Source organism: Photinus pyralis, unplaced genomic scaffold, assembly GCF_008802855.1.
Source record: "Photinus pyralis isolate 1611_PpyrPB1 unplaced genomic scaffold, Ppyr1.3 Ppyr1.4_unclustered_Scaffold5768, whole genome shotgun sequence".
In the NCBI taxonomy this organism is placed as follows: Eukaryota; Metazoa; Arthropoda; class Insecta; order Coleoptera; family Lampyridae; genus Photinus; species Photinus pyralis.
Window position 1 is genome coordinate 1 of NW_022171828.1, and position 24,800 is coordinate 24,800.

At 36.7% G+C, this 24,800-nt stretch overlaps 2 protein-coding genes across 3 annotated transcripts; one reads left to right on the forward strand and one right to left on the reverse strand.

Annotated features, from left to right (window-relative positions):
- Nucleotides 1–5,350: 5,350 nt before the first annotated feature.
- LOC116182518 (protein SERAC1) lies at nt 5,351–17,694 on the forward strand. 2 transcript variants are annotated; one of them, XM_031503052.1, is made up of 7 exons: nt 5,351–5,588; nt 14,344–14,481; nt 14,898–15,587; nt 15,664–15,791; nt 15,842–15,991; nt 16,048–16,194; nt 16,390–17,694. In XM_031503052.1, the coding sequence occupies exons 2-7, from the start codon at nt 14,381–14,383 to the stop codon at nt 16,509–16,511; spliced, it is 1,338 nt and encodes a 445-aa protein (XP_031358912.1). In that variant the 5' UTR covers nt 5,351–5,588; nt 14,344–14,380; the 3' UTR covers nt 16,512–17,694. The 2 variants fall into 2 exon arrangements, with proteins under 2 accessions (XP_031358912.1, XP_031358911.1); XM_031503051.1 differs by having other exon boundaries at nt 5,352–5,570; nt 16,390–17,693.
- A 5,130-nt stretch (nt 17,695–22,824) lies between these two features.
- LOC116182520 (leucine zipper putative tumor suppressor 2 homolog) lies at nt 22,825–24,549 on the reverse strand. The gene is made up of 4 exons (XM_031503053.1): nt 24,409–24,549; nt 24,164–24,359; nt 23,634–24,108; nt 22,825–23,581 (listed from the first exon to the last, which is right to left on the reverse strand). Exons 1-4 carry the CDS (start codon nt 24,527–24,529, stop codon nt 23,003–23,005), a joined length of 1,371 nt encoding a protein of 456 aa, XP_031358913.1. The 5' UTR covers nt 24,530–24,549; the 3' UTR covers nt 22,825–23,002.
- Nucleotides 24,550–24,800: the final 251 nt, after the last annotated feature.

Genomic DNA, 24,800 nt, shown 5'->3' on the forward strand with positions numbered 1-24,800 from the left:
ACTTCAGCGCATTTTTGTGTGGCAGATCAGTATTCTATTAGCCACTTTCGACTCAACCATCAATAACAGATCTTGTCAAAGGCTACTACATTCACTAACCGCTTCCCACTTTCCGCGTGCACCCGCAATTCGCTTTTAAAGTTTTGACTCCACCATCAGTAAGATCGTGTCGGGGGCTACCACATTCCCTTTGACGGTACCCCCTTCCGACGTCCCGTTCACCCGCAATTCGCGTTTGAAGATTTGACTCCGCCATCAGGAAGATCGTGTCGGGGGCTACCATATTCCCTTTGACGGTACCCCCTTCCGACGTCCAGTTCACCCGCAATTCGCGTTTGAAGATTTGACTCCACCATCAGTAAGATCGTGTCGGGGACTACCACATTCTCTTTGGAGTCGCGGTTGAAGATTTGACTACACCATCAGTAAGATCGTGTCGCGGGCTACCACATTCCCTTTGACGGTACCCACTTCCGACGTCCCGTTCACTCGCAATTCACTTCTATTGGCGGCACGAGAAAGAGAGACAGCGATTCGAGATTTACGAAACGTTAAAACGCGTGAGTTCGCAACGGAAGGTAAAAGGCGCCCGAAGTTGACTACTTTTCGAAGACGCGCGCGCGCGCGCCTCGCAAAAGGTCGTTAATTTCGCCCCTAGGACAAAAAACAAAATTCCGCAGGAGTTGTGCGCGTTTACAACATCTTTCCGACGACACCAATTTGAAAAGAATCGGACCAAAACTGTAGTAGAAGATAGGAAAAAACTGAAAAACCTTCACGTTAGTATACTACGCTCGAGGATGACTCCCAGATGTCGCCAACCCCACATCATGTAGCCATGTCCCTAAGGTTGACAAATTTCACGGCCCCGTAGATACACGTACACCCGTTGCCTTTCTACAAGAGTTCTTCTACGCGCCCACATTTGCTGCCAGCCACCCAGCCAGCCAGCCGGCCAGCCAGCCAGCCAGCCAGCCAGCCAAAGTGAGATTAAAAGCTACTTTTTACAAATAAATTTGCAAAAATGCGCTAAAAAAATGCAATTATGACGTCAAAATCTAGCAAAAATGACGTAAAAATGTAAAAAGATGACATAAATTTTATATCCATAGTAGACCATTTTACTGTTACTTTTAAAATACAGAATCAGGAATCAGCATCTGCTAAATTCTGTAACCTAAAAAAATAAATAAAAGTAATTGAGAATGACCCATTCCTCATAAATGGCAAAAAATGCAAAAAAACATGCACCAACAAGTTGATGTCATTTGATTCAATTTATCCTGAAACGCGTTTATGTACACTACCTATAACAGAGCAATGTCTCAAGAGTTTCAGAAAAAAATATGCGAAGTCCTAGCCCTACTAATTAACAAAACGCAATCAATGTAAAACCTTTAAACATTAGATAAATAATAAAGAATACATTATACCACAGACATAGTATAATATGTTGTCTGTGATTATACCTACATCAAGGATGCTATATAAATTATAATATATAGCATCCTTGATCTACATATTCCGGATCACTTTGGATATGTTTAGAATATTCTTTTAAACATACTAGCTAGGGTATACATATATTTCAAATGTCTATAGAATGATCAATGAATTGAATGAATGAACGTTCGTCTGGCATATTCTAAGGGAATATTCTGTTACAAAAATCCGTTGATGTAGGGGGAATATTGTCACAATCACGTGTCAATTTACAATACACAAGATGTCTCCTTTTTGGGTAACTAGAATATACCTAGTTCGTTTTCGTTAGCAGGGCCGGATTGATGGGTGTCGCCCCCTCCCCCTCCAGTCCCCCGTGACCATAGTCGGTAAAATTTCAGTTAGTCTGCACTCGGCAAATGTCTATTCAAATTAAATGAAATTTGGTTGTGAAAATGTTTTCTCGCCTTATTGTATCTCAGAGAACTGTATTCCTGTGTAGAATATGTTTATCGTTTCCTGTTATATAATAAAGAGTTTAGTTTCAACACACATCCCTTACGTATAGGTACCTACTTAGGACGGATTTAAAGAAAATACGGTACGATTCAACTATTCAAATCAGCGACGTCGGAAGGGAATAACGGTTGGGAGGGGGGGGGGGGTAAAAATCAGCGACCATGGAGTCTGAACGGTCCCTCCCATGCAAAATTGTGTACGAATTAATGCATAGTGGGTTTTTTAAGTGACCCTGAAACCTATTTATTTAATCAATCAAATAATGTATTTTTGAAAGAAAAGTTTTAAACAAAAGTAAAAAAGTGTCGGAGGATATCTAGTGATATGCAACTGAGCAACTCAGAAATACTTTACCCGATTGAGAAAACCATAGCCATAGATCATTAATATTTTATTTAAAAAATAATAAAGAACTAGTATCTACAAAAGTTACAAAAATGTTGTTCCTTATTGTTGCACTATTGAGCATTGTAAAGAAAAGCAAGTATAAAAATGATCAAAGTCCTCGTGTGAGATCGAAGGGACTTCAGCGCATTTTTGTGTGGCAGATCAGTGTTTTATTAGCCAATATTGACTCCACCATCAATAAGATCTTGCCGAAAGCTACCACGTTCACTTTGTCGGTACCATTTTCTCACTTACCGTGCACTCGCAATTCGCGTTTGAAGTTTCGACTCCACCATCAGTAAGATCTCGTCGGGGGTTACCACATTCCCTTTGTCGATACACAGTTCCGACGTCCCGTTCATTCGTAATTCACATTTTGGTAGATTTCGCTAAAATCCCGGCATAAAATCGTATTCAACTTTTGGGTACTTCACATAGCTCGACCTTCTATTAGTGACACGAGAAAGAGAGACCGCGATTCGCGCTGTAAGAAACTTTTGGGCGCCCAAAGTCGACTACCCCTCGAAGCGCGCCGCGCAAAAGGTGGTTTATTTCGCCCCTAGGAAAAAAAAACAAAATTCCGCCACGCAGGAGTTGTGCGCGTTGACAAGATCTTCCCGACGACACCAATTTGAAAACAATCGGAGAAAAACTGTAGAAGAAGATAGATAAAAACTGAAAAATCTCCAGGTTAGTATAATACGCTCGGGGATGGCGTCCAGATGTCGTCGACTCCAAATCTTGTAGCCCCATCCCTAACGTTCTTAATTACACGGCCCCGATAGTTACATGTACACTCCTTGTCTTTTTACAAGCGTTTTTCTACGGGCGCGCATTTACTGCCAGCCAGCCAGCCAGCCAAAGTGAGATTAAAAGCTACTTTTTACAAAAAAAAATTTTTGCAAAAATGCGCTAAAAAATTAAATATGTATATCCAAAAATTTTTCGCCTTTCCGCAGTTTTGCTGGCAAATTCTTTCAATATATCCTCTACTTCTACACCGTTTGTAATTTCTGCATGCACATGCAGTAGAAGAAGTGTTAAGTCGCTTTTGAGTGATTTATCTACTCATTCTTAGAGGGGGCGCGGCCCCCCTTGTGTAAAAACTGAGGGGGCGACTCTGGCCCATACTTCCGACATCGCTGGTTTAAATAGTTTATAATTGACATGACGGTGTCCGTTACAGTAACTTATCTTTGTTGTGTTCAATGACTAATTGTACCATCATGAACTATGAACATGAATCGTACCTATTGAATCGCTCTCTGACAAAGTAAATTTAGAAAGTACCTAACAAAATAACAGTGAATAAGTTAAGTCGATTAAGTTAAACATTTTTCAGATTTTATATTTGGATAAAAGAGTTTGTTGACATTCTGTTTAGAAATTGATAAGAAAAGGATGAAGTCTGTAGATACACGCAATCGTGCGCCATATAGTTCATATGTTTGATAATTCGACATTATAACATTCCATCATTGTGTTCCGTAGTAGATGCTGATAACGTGATTAATTAGTAATAACTAATAAGCTTATTCTCGCCTCTACTGTAGACAAACGATACCTACCATTCTTTGTACCTACCCAATTTACTTTACATTTACATAAACTACCTATACAAAAAAGTTGCATTAAAAAAAGCGGCAGAGCACCTTGGTGTGACCCCACGGAGTCATTGGATTTGACTTATTTTCAATTGGCTTGTCACATGGGGGGTCACTATTTAAGATTTAAAAGTTGGGGTGGCTGGGGCGCAGGGGGTTGGAGGGGGTGCGTCGCCAACTATGTCATTGTGATTCCTCCTCCGAATTACCGAAACGGATATTGACTTTTTAAAATATCTCGTTTATTTACTAAGGCATGGGGGGCGGTACGTTTTCAAATTGCCACCCTGTATGTTAACTGTGAAAAGTGTGAACCGAATAGGTTCAAGCGTTTGACAGGGACAAAGAAGCGTGATCCCACGGGGTCATTGGATTGGACCCATTTTCAATAGACGTATTACATGTGGCATATAGGTCAACTGTGCAAAGTTTGAACCAAATCGGTCCAAGCGTTTGGCAGTGTTCACGAACAGACGGACACATCGACTCCCCTATAAAGCTTGCATCGCTTTGCTCTGCTGCTTAATAAACGCCCATCCTTCCCTAAGGGAATAATGGGTGGCATTATACCGAACAAACCATAAGTATAATACTCACATTATTATTAGCACAGATTTAATTTAAATCTCTGATATTAGTCGTAGATAAAATAACATCCCCTACTCTCCCGACCACCCCATTTCAATGGTTCCCATCTAAGAAATATACATAGTTAGTTTAGTACATGTAGTTAATGTTGGACTTGGCTTTTTCTTCGTACAGGTCAACCACAGTAACTGTGCACTGAAATTAAATTGTGAACATTTCTAATCGTTTTTGTAATAATCATGACCGTAGTTCGAAAAAGCAGAAGAATAAGCCCGAAAAACCTCGTTCATTTTGCCAAACGGGCTCAGATACAAACGGCGCATTTACCAATTAAATATACAATAAAAAGATATCAACAAAAACACTGTATTATGTGGTGGAGGAACTAGGATTTAGGAACATATACATACATATTTACACACATCAGCGAACAAAAAGAGCGATCGCTAAAGATTCATTTCATTCCCCTATTAATTATTGCTAGGTAAGGAGCAGGAGATACTTTTATGTATGTTTATGTATCTATTTTATCCAAGTCCAAGCATATAAACACGAAAGTGGGCGAAGAGCTATAATCTAAAGAGTGAGTAGGTAAGAGCTTTTTGAGGGCGGAGGACTCAGCTTCTACTTTCAATGATCACAGAACTAGAAGTATATATTTAATTTTACGTGTTACATGCCTCCACGGTGATACAATAAATAAAATTACGTTTAAAAATAACGACTTTAATTAATATCGATTTAAATAGACGGACACGTGTTGGCAGTTGAAGGTAGCGCGTGCGCTCCCATTTAACATCTCGCATTGATAGTGTTACACTTATAAGCCAGAACATTTTTATTGCCGACTAGAAAACTCCTCTGTGATTTGATTACAAACAGTTCGGTTTCGGCGGGGAAAAAGTGCTGTCGAGCCGCGAGTGTGAACTGATTGTTTGAGAAACCGGAATATCAACATGACATGAGCTTGACATACCTAACCTGGATGCTGCAATAGTATTGATGCGCGGCTTTTGGGATTGGAAAATGGTAATTACTATTAGATAGGTAATAATAAAAACACATTTATTGGCTACCTATATACGGGTGAAACCAAAGAGTATATAACGTACTAAATACTCTTTGGTGAAACTAATATAAAATATATTCAATGTAAAATGCAAAATGACAAAGGCGTGTTTTCTACTTCTTCGCAAAAACAATAGATATTCAAATGCAATCAAAATTAAATTAACGTTATCCTGACCTATACGGGCCATTACATTATGCGTGATATGGTAACTTCCGGCACCTATGAAATCAATTTGTTATGGTCCTCGGCCCTATTGTTCTAGGTGTGGGCCCCTTTTTATTTAAGGATGTGATATAACGCCATGATACCAAATTAGATGGCCATTTATTGCTATTAGCAATCATATAAATGTCCTTCAATGTTAATTGTTTATAATTAAAGTCTGTATAGTTTAAACATTTTTGCACGCCATTGCAACTATGGCACGCACAAGTAGAACACACCTGAAGTTCGGAGGTCGTGTTAGGTAGTTTTTGAAAGTGTGTAAGCTTTTGGGTTCGCTCGTCTCAGACGGACGGCCCTGTAAATCATAATGCTGTTAAATAATTGGTAAAAACTGTGTTAGACCGCAGTATTGAAGTTTCTTGCATAACAATTTTAGCGCATTTTTTTAATAATTAAAAAAAAGTGCAATTGTTTGCGTATTGCCCGTCCGTGGACCCATGGTCAAATAAGAGTGTGGACCCACTTATGCGGGTCTTTTAATGGAATTATGCCACGGTCTTGGAATTATTTGCAATAGATAGCCTATACCTTGAAAGTGTGCTAGGCGTCCATTAAATTTTGTTGTTAATGAGGGGTGAGGGGGGTGAATTATTTCCCAAGACTCTGTTTTTGAAAGTAAAACGTGTATAACTTTTACCTGCGACAACGAATTGGTCTCAGATGTTGCATACGCATACCTTATTTATTACCTTTAGTGGTGTCAAGTAACACTTTTGAAAATGGGGGGGGGGGGGAACACACGTGCTACCATTAACAATATTCAGGAGACTTGATTCTTCTTGCATAAATCATCTAGCAAGAAGGTAAACATCGATAAATATAGCATGCTAGTAACTTACCGTATACTAATTATGAGTATTTACTAAGCTATTTCGGTTTAAAAAAATGCACTTTATCTTGTGCATAATTGATACCTGTTTCGTGTTGAAGTTAGGTTTTATCATTTATAAAATTATCTTTTATTTATAAGTAATTTATTATCGAAATCGAGTGGGATTGCATGAGCAACTTTGTTATTATTGAAGATAGAGATTAGGTTAGATCGGTAAAGTTTTGTGTGCTGACTAAAATTACGTTTAGAACATAAAAAAAAAGAATTCGATTAAAGCTTATTAAAGAAACTGAGAAGCGCTGAATAATAAAAAGTTAAATACTTACCTCCATAAAATAGTTATTATTTAATCATTTCTCAGTACGGTAGGACCGAGGGTAGGACAAACTCAAAAATTCATTGTTGAAAAGAGAATATCAAACTTTCTTTGATCATGTAAAACTCCAATATGGCGCCTATTTAAAGAGGTTGATATTGATATTCACCTGTCAGTAACGGGGTTAGTAACGAGGTTAGTAACCGTCCTCTTGGATTGCATTGCGACATCATTTATCAGTCTTAAAAAAAAATCGTATATTGACACAGTTGGCAAGACGGACGAACAAATCTATGGGCGTAAAAAAACAAACAAAGACTACAATTGCGTATTCTTAATTTCTGGAAATGCGCTAAAAACTAATAAGGAGTAAAACCAGATCCGGAAGGTATTTTTATTTTTAAGATTATATCTGTGACGCGGGTTAATTTAATTTGTTAAAGCAGTGTTTACGTAGAAAGAGGATTAGAAAGCGTTATCCCCGTAATAGAAAAATACAATTAAAATGGGAGAATCTCTTGAATGCGTTGGATGTCACCAAATCAATATTTATAGAAATAGAAGTCATTCTATTAGATACTTATAAATGGTTAAAAAATGATAACATCATATGATTATTTTAGAGTGAAGTACCTACTTACCGTTCCTTAAAAGGAATGGGTTTTACTAACTAATTATCTACAAATTTAAGTTTTTATTAAACATATGACCTCCATATTCATGGTTACCGTATCGTGCTGCAGACAATGGGTCTTATTGTGATCGAATAGAGCAGCGCTAGATCAACACGGAATACGTTATAATTAGATAAGGCAGTACTTGGTGAAATAAGAATTCGTAGAGTTTATGGCTTTATTAGTTTAATGTAGAAATGGTATTAAGTAAAAAATTATCTACGAGTATTATTATTATTAACTATCGATTTCGACAACAAAAAATGAGCAAAATTCTTGACAGAACAGCTTCCTAGCTCAAACCAAAAATAGCGCTTTTAAAAGAGTGTTTTCAAAAAATAGTAAGTGTCCAGAAAAAACTTTTCCCACGAAAGTTTAAATCATCCCCTAAAACTGATATCTATTCTAGGCAAAAATACTTGCTTAATCCGCTATTTATTTTTAAATAGAAATATGTAAACTCTGTGTCCTGTTTTAATAGTTTTAGAATGAATAAGGGTGTAAATGCTTGGATAGGTATTCACGGTTTTACACACGGGTGGCGAATTTCAAGTTAAATTACTCTTACTTAATAAAATCTTCTTTCAATTTGCACCATGTACGGAGTTCAGAAAGTAATTTTTTCGATCTTTATTCGTTATTCGTGCATAACTTTTATAATTTTGCGAGAATAGTCTCGAGTTATTGTGTCTTGTTTTTAGCGTATTTTTGCAAATTTATTTATAAAAAGGTAGTTTTCATCTCATTTTGACCGGCTAGCTGGCTGGCTGGCAGCGAATGAAGGCTAGTAGAAGATCGCTTGTACAAGGCAATGAGTGGCAGCGTAAAGGGGGAGATGGCGGTCGGCCCCGAGCGACTTCAGTTCTGGGGGCGCTTTTCGAAACTTAAGTTAATAAAAACATATTAGCGCTCGACGTTGAGCAAAAGCAGACTAAACAATCTCTCAATATTATCCATAGAAAAAGAATCCTCCCTAGAAATCAATCGTATTGATGTAGTAGACGTCGTCATGTGTACAGAGTGTTCCAAATTGCTTGCTTTTGATGTGTTTGGGGGATATTTTGAAAACAAAAAAAATAGTGTGACGGGGTTTACATTCCTTGTGGCCACTTTTCAAAGCTGCATAGATCGACGATGTCAATTTTGATGTGACTGGCGCGAACGGGGCAACAGTGCAAAAGTTCAACACTGCAATAAAGAGTTTTACTTTATAACTTAGATATTTGTGGGAATATCAAATAAGTATCAAGAATAAACGTTATGGCAAAGAAGTCTCTTAGGCAGGGGACATTTTTTTATTTTACAGATACAGCACCAAAGTTTCTTTTTTCAAATGGAATGTACCTATAATATTTTTTTGTCCCAACAAACCAAATAAAATATTATACATTCTACTCGTATTTGAAAAAACTTTGGTGCTGTATCGTAATCATTAAGTAGGATATGGAAAAGATAAAAACACCCCTTTACTAAGAGACTATTTTTACATAACGTTTATCCTTTATCCTTTTTTAATATTCACACAAAATAACTGGGTTATAAAACAAGACTTTATTGAATTTTTGGACCTTTGAACTGTTGCCATGTTCGCGCAAGTCATACGCCAAAACTGATAAAGTCGATCTATGCAGGTTTGAAAAGTAACGAGAAAACGCATCACTCAGAAGAGGGGGGAATGTATGAGGGCGCAATTTTGGTGAACCGCTCCAGGCACTAGCGGTAGTACCTACGCCATTGTGGGCCGTGCAAGTGAAAACTTTAGGAACGGCGCGACATCTGCTCACCATCCTCGAGCGTGGTTTACTAACGTGGTGATTTGTCTATTTTTTTCATTTTTTTTCTATCTTCTACAGTTTTTTTGTCCGATTGTGGAGTTGGAAAGATCTTGTAGACACGGAACTCCTGCGGAATTTTTTTCCTAGCGGCAAAATTAACCACATTTTGCAAGGCGTGCGGATTTGAGTGGTAGTCGATTTCGGGCGCCCAGAAGTTACCTTCCGCTGCGAAATTTGTCACGCGGTTTAAAGTTTCTTAAAGCTCGAATCGCGGTTTCATTTTTTGTATCGCCAATAGAAGGTCGTGCTATAAGAAGTGCCCCAAAAATTGAGTAGGTACTTAAACTATTTTGTGGGGGGCTTTTAGCAAAATCCACCACAAGGTCGCATTTATATGACCCCCGACAAGATCTGACAGGCTAATAGAATCACACAAAAATGCGCTGAAGTCCGTTCGATCGCACACGAGGATTTTGATGATTTTATCAATTTTTAACACTGTTCCATTCATCCTAAAGGGCCGCAAATTTAGTTTTAATTATATTTCATTGTTTTGAACCCTGTAGTCGACTTTATTATTATTAGTAAACTATTAGAATTTAGCTACCATACTTGTCTTTAATAAAAACCCCGACTTAAGCACCCTAAAGCGTTCGGCGCTCTCGCGCATCCTGGGTCCTCGCGCTTTCGGTACTCCTGTGCTTTCAGTGCGTCCTCGCGCCGCGCTTTCGGAGCGCGGTGCCGTGGCACCCACGTATGTAATAAAATTAATACAAGGTGTCTTAGCCAAGCTGCTAAGCTACCTTTGATTAAAACAGCATATTTTAACCACAAATAGAAGGTATACAACTAACATTAGAAGGGAACATACGAATATTGAACTACTTTAATACGTTGTCCATTTCAGATTAGAACATTATTTATACAAAATGTATTAATTTATAATACCTACGATATATACCTACTAAAAACGGTATCTAATATAATATGACGTCACATCATTATGATTACTTCACGGTTTGTACCACGTAACACAAACATCTTCTGTTTTAGTATATTATTAATATAACTCCTATTAGTTTCGCTTCAGTAAAAAAAATACTAAAGTTAATAGGAGATTTCAAGTAGGTATCAATATTTTTCTCAGTGTAGCATTAATGGAGGTGACGCTACTTTTCTGGGAGCAAATGGGAGTTTTCTTGGAGTGCGTTTTGCGCCGCAAATTTTTTGAGGGCGAATTTTTTGAAAGCGAATCTTCCTGAGGCCAATCTTCTGGGGGCGAATTTACCGATTCGAGTAAACGGGTGCGAGTTTACCACACACGTGTGAATCGCCAATGTTTGTGAAAGCGATTAAAATTACGTAACTGATACTAAAAATTGTATAGGCTACGCAGGTCATTTGTTTATGATAACAGTATGAATAGATAAATGGATTAATTTTGTAAGTTTATGTAAATTACTCATGATTCCCTTAAGAAATAAGGTCATGCACGTGTTTGTCTTTCGCCCACCGCATTTTAGTTTTACAACTGGATAGGTATTCAATTCTCCATAATTCAGGTTTCAGGTCAAAGTCATTGCATTTATAATTTTTGTTGCAAGAGAAATACAATAATAGGTTTGTAAACCTAGGTAATATCGTGTATGTAAACGATCAGCATAAATTATTCGACCTTCCCTTACTTACCTCTATGCAGCAGGCAGTGACGTTTACTTATTTTCCATTTTAAAAATGCATTCAAAGGATACACGATCATCGGTAAGGGCTTTTTATTATACCATGGTAAGGGCCATAGAAAGTGTGGCTGCTTTAAAATTCCCATATAGGCGGTGAATGAACGAGCGAGCAGACAGGCGGATTAGAATTTAGATTGAAATGAATTCCAATTAAAGTATGATTTTGTGGTGCCGTTGAGTGAAGGATATTTAATTACTCAATGGTGGTACCTAGTTAACGTTGAAATAAGCTCTCGGCTCTCACTATTTCTAATTTGATAATTAGTAATTACAATATTTCTAGGACCATTGTTTTTTGAAATAAATATCCCAAGACCTAAGTGCAATGTGCAGATGATCAGTACACGAGTGCTTTTAAAAAATTTATAATATCAAAATGAAATTGTTCTAAATGTGACATTTTAAATTATTTCACGGGCATGATGAGTAGTATGCGGTGACTATTCTCACGTCACATTCATATATAATTCAGCCGGTCTACTGTTTGAGTTCTCTATTTAAATAAGTAAGAATTAACGCAAGTGGCGCTTGAAACTTATGTAAGTAGTTGTTTTATACCCTACATTAATAATGTGAGAATATAGGTACAAGTTTGTATTAGTACTTTTGTAATGAGGGGGTATTTTCGAGGGTATTTTATATAACAACAAGGTAGTAGCTAATTAAATGGGAGCTAATTGTTGGGCAGAACTTATTATTAAGATGCGACAAATCAACTGTAAACTCACCATTCATTAGAAACGTCCCTCTGTAATCTACGCAGGGTGGTATGGCAGCATTGTCTCACTGGTCGTCTTTCGCGCTCAAGGGTCATGTAAACAAACATCGCGACTGCTTAACCGCGATCCTCACCCTTCAGGATCTCCAAACACTCCTGTTTGCGATTGGGGTTAAATGCGTCCTTGGTGATAGCTTCCTGAAGGGGGTAAGATGGAGCTGATATCTATTTGGGAAAGGGTTACGCAGCGCGCACGTGTATTATTTAGGATACACATCCCTCCTCGCTCCTCTGATTAGGACCCTCGCCCAATAGATCAGTAACGTCGATCTATGTCGCTCATCCCCCCCCCCCCCTGCGAACACACCTCAATATCATGCTTATGGTCAGGTTACACTTACTCTGACTAGTGACTATACAACGCACATGCAGATCAAGACCCCCCCACTGCCCAAAAGTGAGTAGCAATAAGCTATACGAAATACTGATACCTACATTTTAAGGGTGCGTTTATGACTTTCGTTTTAATTGCTAAGGTGCACCATTATAATTAAAATATCGTTTTTACAACTTTCACTTTGCCAGATATCACCAGTGACTTTACCCACATTGCTCGCTTTCGCCTCTATAAAACGAAAAGGAACACACATAGCAGTAGACGGTACCTACTGTATCCTAGGCAGATTTCTTTTATGTTGAATTCCGTCTATTGTAAAGGAAAGGGATGGTATACCATTACTCAATGATGACTTACCACCATTTCTTTCAGTCTTCCTTCAAACCCACTTGTGGTTATCGCCTCGCATTGAATCCCTATACCAACAACCAATGCAATACGTACCGTAAAGGCAAATACCTCAGCGCTCGAGGAACCGCGCGGGTGTACCGTGAATCTACTTATCTTCTGTAGTCCGGTGCCAATGGCACGGTGACAAAAAATTGCAATTTAGGTACGGAAGAATCTCGTCCTCATATTTTTGCAGAGGCTTAACTCATATTCAGTAACTATGACAATTAATTGTATACCTATAATGGGGGTTTACAGTATAGTTGAATTCCGTAGTTCTAATTTAATATGCGTGTACCTGAAACCATAAAACATTTTTTTGGACAGTAAAAGTTTATTTAAAAATAGAGGCTGATTAGCAAAAAAATAATGAACATGTGCGGTTTTAAAGGTGTATTCAAAACGATATGATTGTGGCGGGCTCTGTGACGTAATAAGCCCGACCAATCAGCTCGTAGAACCATTCAGATGACATAACGACTTGGCAATATTGCAGGAGAATGGCATTTATAACTTGCGTCATCTGTCACAGGCACTTGTCACTTTCGTGCTAGATGCAGTTAAACATCCCTCTCAAAACGTCAAATGTGACAAACGTCAGACCCTCGCGTAAGGTTGCCAGCTCACTTGTACGTGATTGGTTGTAGGTTTGTGGCGTATTTAGTCTGAAGCGTTTCAAATTCGGACTAAAAACGCAGCTTTTCAATAATTTATTTTGGGTTTATTTTACTCGCAAATAAAAATTGAGGACACACGGGTCTTTTTATTTTTAATGTACTTTGTGGATCAGAAATAAAAAATAAAGGCGGGATGACCCCATTGTTCTAAAATTAAAGTAATTATCTAAAATTTTACTCCCCTTGAATGCCTCTATCTTACAGTCAAATGTACCATGTAATTCCATTTTTCCAATACTACCTATGGTTGAGTTCCAGTGGAGGTTTGCAGTGCTACCTGTTGAGTGTTGAAGGGCTTGCTTTTGTATATACTATTTGAAATCACAAAAGTTACAATGTGCGCAATTAAATACTTATGTTGTTTAAATAATAAACAATAGGAACTAATGTTCTAATTAATTTTTTATTTCATTTAGAATAAAAAGAATACGTGGTATGATGGGGTTAATTCTATAATTTGTTGTAGTACGTATAGCGCACAATCATTTATAGGTACATTACACACAAACCTGCGCCCGCCAAACCACTTTCGAAGTAGCATATTATTTTAAATTGTTGATATTAAGCTTCGGCACTGTGCATGATTTTTTGGACAACGTACCTCGTAGCAAAGATATGCTCGTAGTAACCACAATGGTAGTATCATTAAATACAGTGGTAGTATCTTCAAGTTTGATATCGAAACGACAGCACGGACCAAAAATCACAAATATGGGTCCTATATTCGGTGGTTTGGAAAAAGAAATATTCTACTGTTTTTGGACATGACTATCTCACTAGTTCGCGCTTGTTCGTATTGAGAATTATTACAATGTTCATTGCGTCTAAAATGAAAGGAATTCATTTATTTAGTATTCCACTTGCGCGTTTTTTCGAGGTGATTGAAAATGTGTAATTGAAAACAATTTATCCACTTCAAAAATGCCTTAAAGTAAATGGTTATTTTTAAATGTTGTAATTGTACTTATACATTCTTTTTTATTTCAGTTCTAAATTCTTTTGACATCATCTGCAAGAGGTAAACATGGAAGTAGAAGACATCATGTGCGACCAAGGAATTATGAGAACTGAGCTTAGTATGGAGATTGAAACTGACTCTACCACTATTATTACTATTTCCGCCACGTAAGTACCAATAGCAGTTATTTTGTATGGTACAGGCCATAAAATGTAAATAATTTGAAAATTTGGAAGAAGTGGATTCTCCGTAGGGGGTATCGACCTAACTTGCGAATTCCATTTGCTTTTTTACAGGCTTGTACTGTAAAAATTGCAGGAAAATCGCCCAGGGTCTGCAAATTCAACACTACTGACGTTTACCTATCTAACACAGTATAAGTACTACACTATGTATAGATATACCAAAGAGTACCCATAATATACTATTCTGATATAGGTCCTACGCTATACTTACTAAACTAAACTATACTTATAGATAGGTATAAAAAGGCAAGCGGGGGGATAAATGTACACGTTGATTAATATAGTTAGTAAACCCTGGGAATTCCTTTACAACATTATAATACATTATTTTGTTGCAGACGATTTCGTCTAGCGATTACCGTTTTAACGAGAGCAGTTCTACCGACAGTGATACAAGTTTGTTATAAATGCCTTCGCAATCAAAAAGTGGTCTTGGACAACGTTCGTCATCAAATAATTCCAACTATTTTTGCTTTCCTAGCAAATAATATTTCTCGATCCTTATCATCAGTGCAAAGGGGATTATTTTACCCTCTACTGTTGAGAGCTACAATTACTCCATCTTCTACCCGAGATGAAGATTTTCCCGAAGAATGTGTGGATTGCGTTGTATTACATGAACCGTCTGGTTCGATCGTGGTAGACATTATATTTATTCATGGTATTCATGGTTCCTTGCAAAATACTTGGAAGCAAGGTTTGTGGGCAAGTGATAGAAACAAAATAAAAAAGGCAGTTTTGGAACGAAGTCAAACCTCCTCAGAATTAAATCGCCAGCTGCCAAACAGCCCACTGAAACGATCTATCTCTGACTACTCATCATTGCGACCAAGTAAGCTTTCAAAATTGGATTCGACCTCATTTAATAACAACATAGAAATTGATAACGAGGGATTAGACGATGAATTTTCAAAATGCTGGCCTAAAGATTGGCTATCGAAAGATTATCCAAACGCAAGAATCATATCTCTTAATTATTCAACTGACCCGTATCTATGGCGTCCTGTTTGGGTAAAGAAAAAAAATAGGTAGGTAGTCAATTTCGTTGCTTTAGTCCCAACATTTTGTTCTTGGAATCGCTTGAACAGTAAACGATTTGTTTAGGTCTGGCATACCAGAACGAAGCCTTGAAATGATAAAACATTTAGTAAAGTTGCAAGTAGGTCGCCGTCCAATAGTTTGGGTAGGTCATTCTAAAGGAGGTCTTTATATCAAACAAATTATTGTTCACGGTAAGTTATTACTGACAAACCGTACCTGTGGACATCCTTTATGATTTCAGCGTGGGAACAGAACGCTGAAGAAATGAAATACTTGTACTTGCAGAGTAAGGGAATTATGTTTTACAGCGTTCCTCACAGAGGTTCGGTGCTTGCTGATATTACTTTACCATTTTTAAGCAGAAGTGTAGAACTTTTAGAAGTTCAAAGAAGTAAGTTACCTGCCTATAATTACACATTGCTTAGTCTAATTAATATTGTGTTTTAGATGGCTGTTTTATACTAGACTTGCATAGGAAATTTTTAAACATGTTAGAACAAAGTAAGATAAATCCGGAAGTCTTTAGCTTTTTTGAAACATCTTTAACGTTCATGTCCTTTGTTTATCTAAGAATAGTGGCCGCCGACTCTGCAGGTACAGATGACTCTAAATGAATTAAATAACATTCTTACTATTATTTGCTAAATTATTTTATGTAGGTACAATTCTTTCGCTTCCAATTAAATTCAGAAAGTGTACCTACTGTGAAAATGAACAATTATTTTACTAATTCTACATAATCAATTTTTTCAGCAAATACTTCTACACCGACTTGTACTATTGTTTCAGATGCTGGAGTAGGTGAAAAATGGGGTGTACCATTAGATCATCGAGAAATATGCAAACCTTCAAGTCGGCAGTGCTTTTTATACAAGGAGTTGTTGAGAATAATAGAAAAAATTCTTTGTTAGCATTGGAATTTAAAAAAATACTTGCTGCAATTACATTGTAGTATTATTAATATAGAATGAGAATGGAAAAAACGGGTCTTGTATAAGTGGACTGTTTGTACGTGGTATGACAAAACGAGGACTACCAAATGCAAATAAGATAGTCATTTTAATTGTTCCCTAAATATAGGTACATAGTTCAATCCCATTACATTGTGATAATTTAAATAAATATGTGCCAGAGTGTATTTAACCACAAAAACTAGATAAACCATCCTAACTGTGGTGTCACACTATGCGTTTTTACCGCTCCTGCTAAAACGGATGCGGTTTTGGTTTGACAGAATATGATGTGGTTGCATCCTCGCCCGCATATATGTGACCATATGTGACTGGTACCATTTAATAACTTGTGATATTATCATCCCGTCAAACAGGAGCGTTTTAGCGGAAGCGGTAAAAACGCATAGTGCGACACCACACTATCGCAAAATATATGAAACTTTTGCAAAAGTACTCATGAGTATGTTACATTGCTTCAATTAGATTATTACATAGTTTGGTAGGTCTACTTAATGTGATTGTACTTTAAATTGAATTAAGTAGGCATTTAATAATTATCTATTTTTTTAAATAGACAAAAAGTGAGATATTTGTTAGGAAAGCGATAATAATTTATTACATGTTATAAATATTTAAATTAATATTATATTATATGTTTAATAAATATTTAAAATAATAAACACAATATTCCAAGTATGACAATCCATTTAAATTTAAAAATATTTGTAGTTATTGGTAGGTAGATACAAGATATTTTAAAACAGGTGTATTTTTATTATTTAGCAGGCAAAATATTATTGTATAGTGTACTTGCCATTCAAACTCACTAAATGTAAATTTGACTGTTACAAATTCACTCAAACGCGTTCATTGGACAAACCTACAGTACCTATAATACTAGATAGATAAGCTAATTTACAAAACAATTGTTTTCGTCATAAGTATCGTTAAATTATACCTATACCTTTACATATTACATTCGTCACCTACCCAAACAATAGCTGTATAAATGTATAGTACTTCTTATTAATAAGGTGCCACCTCTATACATATAATACATACATTACTACTCAGTAATCATAAATAAAACAACAGCATGTTAGAAACCAGTTGTACATCAGCACATGCATGATGAAAGCACATTTTTGGTAATGCAGATATAGGTACCTATTCAGTATTGTATTAGCAAAGTTTAAAATTATTGATCTCACGAGTAATCTAACTCAAAATAGACAAGAGCCTGCACATCTACTCTACACTATAGTAGAAAGCCTTTAGTGGAAATTAGCTATTGCAATTGCTGAGATCTCAGCCAGCCAGTCATAACGAATATACTTAATAGCGTATTTTAATACTTACTATTTAAGAGTCTTCTGTACCCACTGCACCAAATGTAAATTTCCATAAGAGCGCCCGCCATAAAACTCTAGTTCAAAAAAGAATTTTTTTAAAGAACTATTTTATAAAATTAGACCTTTATCTACCAAATATTCGGACCATTTTTTTTAAAAAGTGTATAGCAACTGAATATCGGTTTTTTAAAGATTAGCTGTTTTGCACCGATTATTGCGTTAATCTGTTTCATTTTTTTACTCGCGATCAAGACAATTTATGGAAAAAGTAAACCGACAGTTTTTTAGATCAGTTACTTCTTAACATTACCCCAAAAAATGAAATCAAATTTTTTATAAATAAAGTCTGCATCTTGGCGGGCGGTAAATCAACAATTTCAGTGTAACAATTGACGCCGCTGCTCAGTGTCGGCGGGAACTAACTAAGGACCAAGACAGGAGTTGACAAAGCAAAAATATTATCTTGTCTCTTGCAACTATAATCATCTATATAGGTTCTATAATGTAAAAAAGTTGCGCTTGGGTAAAGAAGACTCAATACTTCGTCGTATGCCTGGCGTAGCCGCCTCTCCCAGAATTTAGTCAACTGTCGTGAGGATGTGACCCTGGTAGTTTTTACCAGGGGTGCATATCCACCACTTTGTTGCCATTGAGCTGGGCCGCGACATGCCAGACAATCTGGTGGATTATGTGTGTGTAAAAGGGTACGGTCACAACTTCTCCACAGGAATATCTGCTTCCTGGTGATAGCCTCGCCCCCGGGCGTTCTATTAGTTTCCGGCTGCCTCCATCCTTTTGTCTCGTTTTCTTCCTTCTTGTTTCTCCTTTTCTTATTGTTGTCCTCCCCCTCCCAGGTAGCACATAATCTTGGCATTAGAAAGGAGATATCTAGGCCCAATATAAATATGTTGGCGCAATATTGCATATCGTTTTCTATATTGGACCTACATGTTAAAATCTCTGTAAAATTCATATGGAACATCATCAATGTTACACCTATATATGACATATATTGTAAATCCAACATTTTAAAAGTTAATGTTGGATCAATATAGAATATCTAATATAATTCTATATAGATAATTCTGGCATGGGCGCAATCTGGAATAACCAATATAATGTTATATGGATATTTCTAATAATGGTTCAATATTGGTTTAACATTATGTAACCAACATTGTTTATATCGACGTTGTACATATATTGTTTAAATCAATGTACAAAAAAACTATATACGCGCAATGTTGGTCAGTCAATGTAGTCTCACACGTATATTTCCAATATTGGTTTAATATTGTATAGTCAATATGGTTATTATATCGATATTGTCGGTATTGGACCTATGTTCTTTTAATCGACATAGAACAAAACAATATTGGCACAATGTTGATCTAATGTTTGAATTCGATATCTTATTATATTGATATTATCGACATTGGGCCTATATTGTATCAATCAATATAGGAAAAAATATATGGGCACAATCTTGGGCCTTTATGTAATTAAAAACATGAGACAGCACTTTTAAGTATAGCATCATTTCGGAGAGTTTGCGCACCGCTGCATAAGCACGCCATTAAGCATATCTACCTACACCACGGTGACATACTTGTTTACGTGATCTGTGTGATTATGAATGCACTTCATTTCATTTTGTATTTGTAGATGTGCAAGTGTTAGTATTGTCAGCGAGTATTTGGTGACTTTCTTTATTAGTGCATCCTGTGAGAAACTGAGAATAAAGGGTAAGTACCTATTATACCTATAGGTATTAATCTTATAAGATTAAGTTTTTTGGTTTGGTAATGCTTGCATAAACATTAAGATGTAGGCACGAAGTAGATTTTGTGCTAATAACCAGATATATCAATTTTCATAAGTTTTTTTTTAATCTTTGATATTGTTTAGTTACAGTTAAGAATAAATTCCAAGCTGTTGGGTCTTGTGAGTGGGACTTTGGCATCATGCTGCAGAATAGGACGGGGGTCGCAAGGAAAGGGAAAAGTATAAATCATTAATTGTAACATCTTAGTTTTACATCATTTTCTTTCTTTACAGAATAAATTCGATATTCCGTTTTCCTACGCTTTTCAATTTACCTGTTATTTTATTATGTTGTACAGTTACATACGTAGAACCACTCTGGTTTAATATCCTCCAACAGTATTGATTCGGCCTTGTGTGAAAATATTGAATCAAGGTTTAATAGCTTTCAAATTCTATGTTGGTACAACAGAGATTACATTATTCGCCCAATATTTCCATTCTATATTGTGGTAATATAGTTCAACAATATTGGCCCATGTTTACAAAGCATTTACATCCTATATTGGTCCGATGTAGGCTGCAATATTTCCCCGATATTGTAACTATGAGATCGGGCCAATGTAGTATAACAGTATTGGTTTTATATTGTAAGTGACATTGAACCAATATTGTTAACTATATTGGCCCAATTTTTAAAAGCGTTCACATTCTATGTTGGCGCAATATAAAAATACAATATGAAGTCAATGTTGCGCCAGTTTATAGCCATTATTGCTTCCATATTGCGTGCTACTTGGGCTGCCTCTCTTTCTGTCTCCTCCTTTGGGCTGCTTGTGCTTACATCTAATTCTTCCTCCACCTCCAGTACTCGTCTGCTTTCTTTCTTCATTTGGTATTTGTCTCTGGTCCACTCTTCCCATTTTTCTATGGGAATCCCCGAGGCCGCCACCGTTTGGTCTATAGTGGACAGTGATGTTCCATGTGAAACAGGATCGGCCTACTTTCCATTCTGAGGCACGTAGATTCTTAATGCGCCAAAAATGATTTAATTAAGAGCTTATTCGCAAAGGCAGTATAAACTCCTCCCTCCTCTGACGATTTAACTAATGCAAGGACAGATTTTTCGTCAGTATTCAACAAATTTCGTGCTATCTGAAGGTGAAATAAAATAAAGTAAAATAAAATAATTTAAAATTGAGCCGATGGCACCTTGGTTGTCGATACCTAAAAAAAAAAATTAAATAGAATAAAAAAATAAAATAAAGTAAAATAAGTAAATAAAAATAAAATAAAATAAATTAAACTAAAATAAAATGAAGTGAAGTAAAATTTGTACATTTCGTTGGTTTATTATGATGATTTGCAAATGTCCCGTTTCTTGGCGCCATCCTGTATTTATGTATTTCTTATATGCATTATATTTAGATATTTAATGTTTTGAGATCGGTCCTAAATTTTTTGAACTATCTTTGTCATCTGTATGTATGTACAAAGGATCACTTAGTTTTCTTATACTGTTTATGCGGGCGGTAAACTTAATTTAGGTCGATTGCGGAAATTATGACAATTAAATTACGAACTCACACACAACGTGTTTTTGCACTTACCTTTTGGGTTATACTTGTTCATAAGATGCAGTTCGCAATTTTAAACATATACAGTGATATTCAATTAGAAGCAGACATAGGGATTTCCTATGTCCAGTTTTAAATGACAAAAACCTCCTGAAGGACAACTTCTTAAAACAAATGAAGATTTTACTGTCATATTGCTTTGGCTTTCGTATTTTTATTTTCGTTCGAGGGTGATGTATTTTCTGTGTTGATCACTTTAAAATGAGTGGTTATTGAAATGCGATCCACATGAGACACCGTAAACAACCCTCAATTTTATGGGGATATGAAACTGAATGTTTTAATTGTTGTGGAAGAAAATCTCCCATAAGAAACTTAACGGAAATAGCGGACGAATTTAATCTCTCTTCATCATATCCTAAAAGCATACCACAGCTCCACCAAGCAAACTATGTCTACTTCTAAATTAATAGCACTGTATATTTCTGAAGAAATCGAGGTGGCATAATATTAATTTGAATAGGTGTAGGTACAGATTATTGTGTTGCAAACACATTATGGCGATGTCTTGTTCGTCCGTCCGTACTTACATCATCAATATTGTAACTAACGATTACTACTATAATATCTTTCCGAATGTGCTGGTACTCGATATCCAGTATACTGACCTGCCCGTTGCCGATAGCCAGTACATCAAAATATCGATCTTTTTGGGATAGTCCTCAAACGGGAGATACTAAAGAGTACCGATGTAGTGGCTACTGTCATGCACGCGATCTTTTATCATCTGAGTATTGCAATCTTCTTTATGTATAACATTTTTCCGTACGTGTGTTTCTGACTACTCTTAAAACGGCTGGACAGATTTTGATGACATTTTTTTATGTGTCTTCGGGTGGTTTAGATTCCCAATTGGGCCCGATCACAGTATTTTTTTAACCTTTTTTTTTCGTTGATGTCCACTCTTCCATTTCGTGTACCGATGGATACATGCATCAAGTCACATGCGTCGTACCGTACTGATGTGTTTACATTATTTAAGCTGGATTTCCGGTATCATACATCGGTCAACGTCGCATGAAGTCGCAGGGGGAAATCTATAGAATAACAATTTAAAATTCGCAGTCATTTGGATCGCTTTTGTCGAAATACACAACTTATATTTTTATCCTTTTGGCATGCGCGATTCTGGAGTAATTTGATACTGGCGTTCCTAGCCTCCTTCCGCAAATAGATGTTTTACCATTGAATAAAAAATGTTTTATTCAATGGTTGTATGAAGGATAATCGCTATCCTCTACAATCAGTGGCGGTCCCAGGGGGGGCCCGCCCCCCCCCTTGTCAATTTTTTCATCAGATTTCTTTTATTTTTTCCGTATTGGGAAAAAGTTCGGGTTTGGGCCCCTCCCTTTACCAAATCCTGGGACCGCTACTGTCTACAATTTGTTTTTTTGGTCAACCTACTATATTTAACCATTTCTTTTCTTCACATTCTGGAGGTCGATGTCGTAGGTTTTTATATCATCAGCAACGCTCTGCTCGTACTTAGGACTGGATCTGGAAGAAATAACTAACGCGTCCAAAGTTATACTTTATTTACATGGTATTTTTTACACATTAAGTTAAAATCACAATGTTACTTAAATGGAACATAGTTAAAATTGCATTCCGTTAGGAAAACTACAAGCCCAAAACTTTTATCTCTGTATGTAAACAACTATTTACATGAGAAAGAGTTTAGCTTTGCATAAATTAATTACAATTCAATTGTGTGAGTGATTTCTGCTACTTGTAGACTCTTATGTCCACTTTTTCTGACCATTTCTGCATTGAAGCACTCGAGCTCGTTTTCCAGTGCTTTTGTGCGTCTATACATCTGTATATAATTAAGTTGTAACTGTTTCTGATATTTCAATACTTTTTCTTTTTCTTGCGCCCATATCAACCTCTCTTTTTCAAACTCCAGCCGTTTAACTTCCATCTCTTGTTTAAGTTTATCCACTTCTTCATTTTCGTTGCTGTTCGATTTTATACAGAAATTTGCTAGAAGTTGCTGGACCTCTTCTTCTTTGTTTTTTAAGGATACGCACGGAATCTCGACATCATCTTGATCGAACTTTGTAATAATGTAGTCGGCGTGATCTTCGCAAGCGTTGATATTATTTTCTAATAGCTTTTGAAGTTCTTGCTTTAAACTGTCTATTTGTACATTCTTGGCCTTTAATGTTCTCCTTAAATTTTCCGACGCGGATTTGTTTGCTTCAAGTTGTTCTCGAACGTCTCTGTATTCGTTCCGTATTTGCAAAAGCTCGTGTCCTTTGCAAGTCTGATCGTTCTAAAATCAGAAGATTAGTATTTGCGATAAATTAAAGACGCACTATCAGTACCTGGTAATCTTTTAATTGTGACTTAAGTAAAGAGATCTCTCCAGTTTTTTGGCATAAACTCCATTCCGTTTCTTCTAATCTGTCCCTCAGTATTTTAACCTCTTGTCTTAGCCTATCACTTTCACAGTTAGCTTTTTGCGTTTCGCCGGATAATCTTTTCTTATCTTGCTGCAGTTGATAGGTTTGCATCATGAGCATCTGCTCCAATTTAAGTGCCTTTTGTGCTATGGTCCGTAAGCGAGTTTCGTGTATGCTTTTTAACCGTCTCAATTCTCTCTCCCACACCCGTTCTTTCTCTTGATACACCCGAAAAATAACTTGCTCATTGTGCTCCATTGTTTGCCGCAAGTAGGCAAGCTCCGAATCGCGATCTCGCAAAGCAGCTTCCAATTCGGATACGCCGGAATCTGACGGGGATGGAGTTAAATCGAGGAGAGAACCACCAACCCCAGACAACATATACGAAGACTTATTTCTGCAATAAATTTCTTTTACTGTTGTGTAGGTTGAATGCCGTTGGTATTACTTACGTTAAAGTGCTATCCGCAGTTGACACTGGTGATTTCCGCACACTTTCTAAACTGTCGTAGTTACTAATTTTTTGAGGTAGAGAGCTGAATGTCATGGACATAGGGGAGGACATTATCGATTGACAGGATGACCGCAATTTCCGATCCAGAGAGTAATTCGAATTTGGCGCGAAGTGATGCTTATGATCGTTGCTACCTAGAAATAACGTCGTAATTATGAATATCTTTTGTGATCAAATATTTACGTGTTAAAATGGGAGTAGATCCATAACGTTCACCTTCCAGTCCAAACCTTCCCGACGGTGACATTCCGGCGGGCCGAAACGCTATGGGTCGAATAACTGTCCTTCCCTGAAATAAATACATACACAATTGGTAGAGTTATGTAAACTTGTCTTATTACATTTATTTGAAAATTTAAAATATATATTAAACTGGAGTGACAACGGTACGAAATACAACTCAGTACAACAACTCAGCACTTTAACAGCAAGAGTAAGTCAATCAAAGACAAAGGAAGGAAGAATCTACTAACATGTCATCAATAACATTTAATATGCAATTATTTCGTTTGCTATTCCCCATGCAAACCTATATGCACAACGCCTTAATCGTGCGAGAATACCTTAATCGGACA

Coding starts and splice junctions, on each gene's coding strand:
- LOC116182520 (XM_031503053.1), bottom strand. CDS start 24,529: ATGTATTTATTTCAGGGAAGGACAGTTATTCGACCCATAGCGTTTCGG. Junction 24,360..24,408: donor ATCTACTCCCATTTTAACAC/GTAAATATTTGA, acceptor CGTTATTTCTAG/GTAGCAACGATCATAAGCAT. Junction 24,109..24,163: donor ACTGCGGATAGCACTTTAAC/GTAAGTAATACC, acceptor AATTTATTGCAG/AAATAAGTCTTCGTATATGT.
- LOC116182518 (XM_031503052.1), top strand. CDS start 14,381: ATGGAAGTAGAAGACATCATGTGCGACCAAGGAATTATGAGAACTGAG. Junction 15,792..15,841: donor CAAACAAATTATTGTTCACG/GTAAGTTATTAC, acceptor TTATGATTTCAG/CGTGGGAACAGAACGCTGAA. Junction 15,992..16,047: donor ACTTTTAGAAGTTCAAAGAA/GTAAGTTACCTG, acceptor ATTGTGTTTTAG/ATGGCTGTTTTATACTAGAC.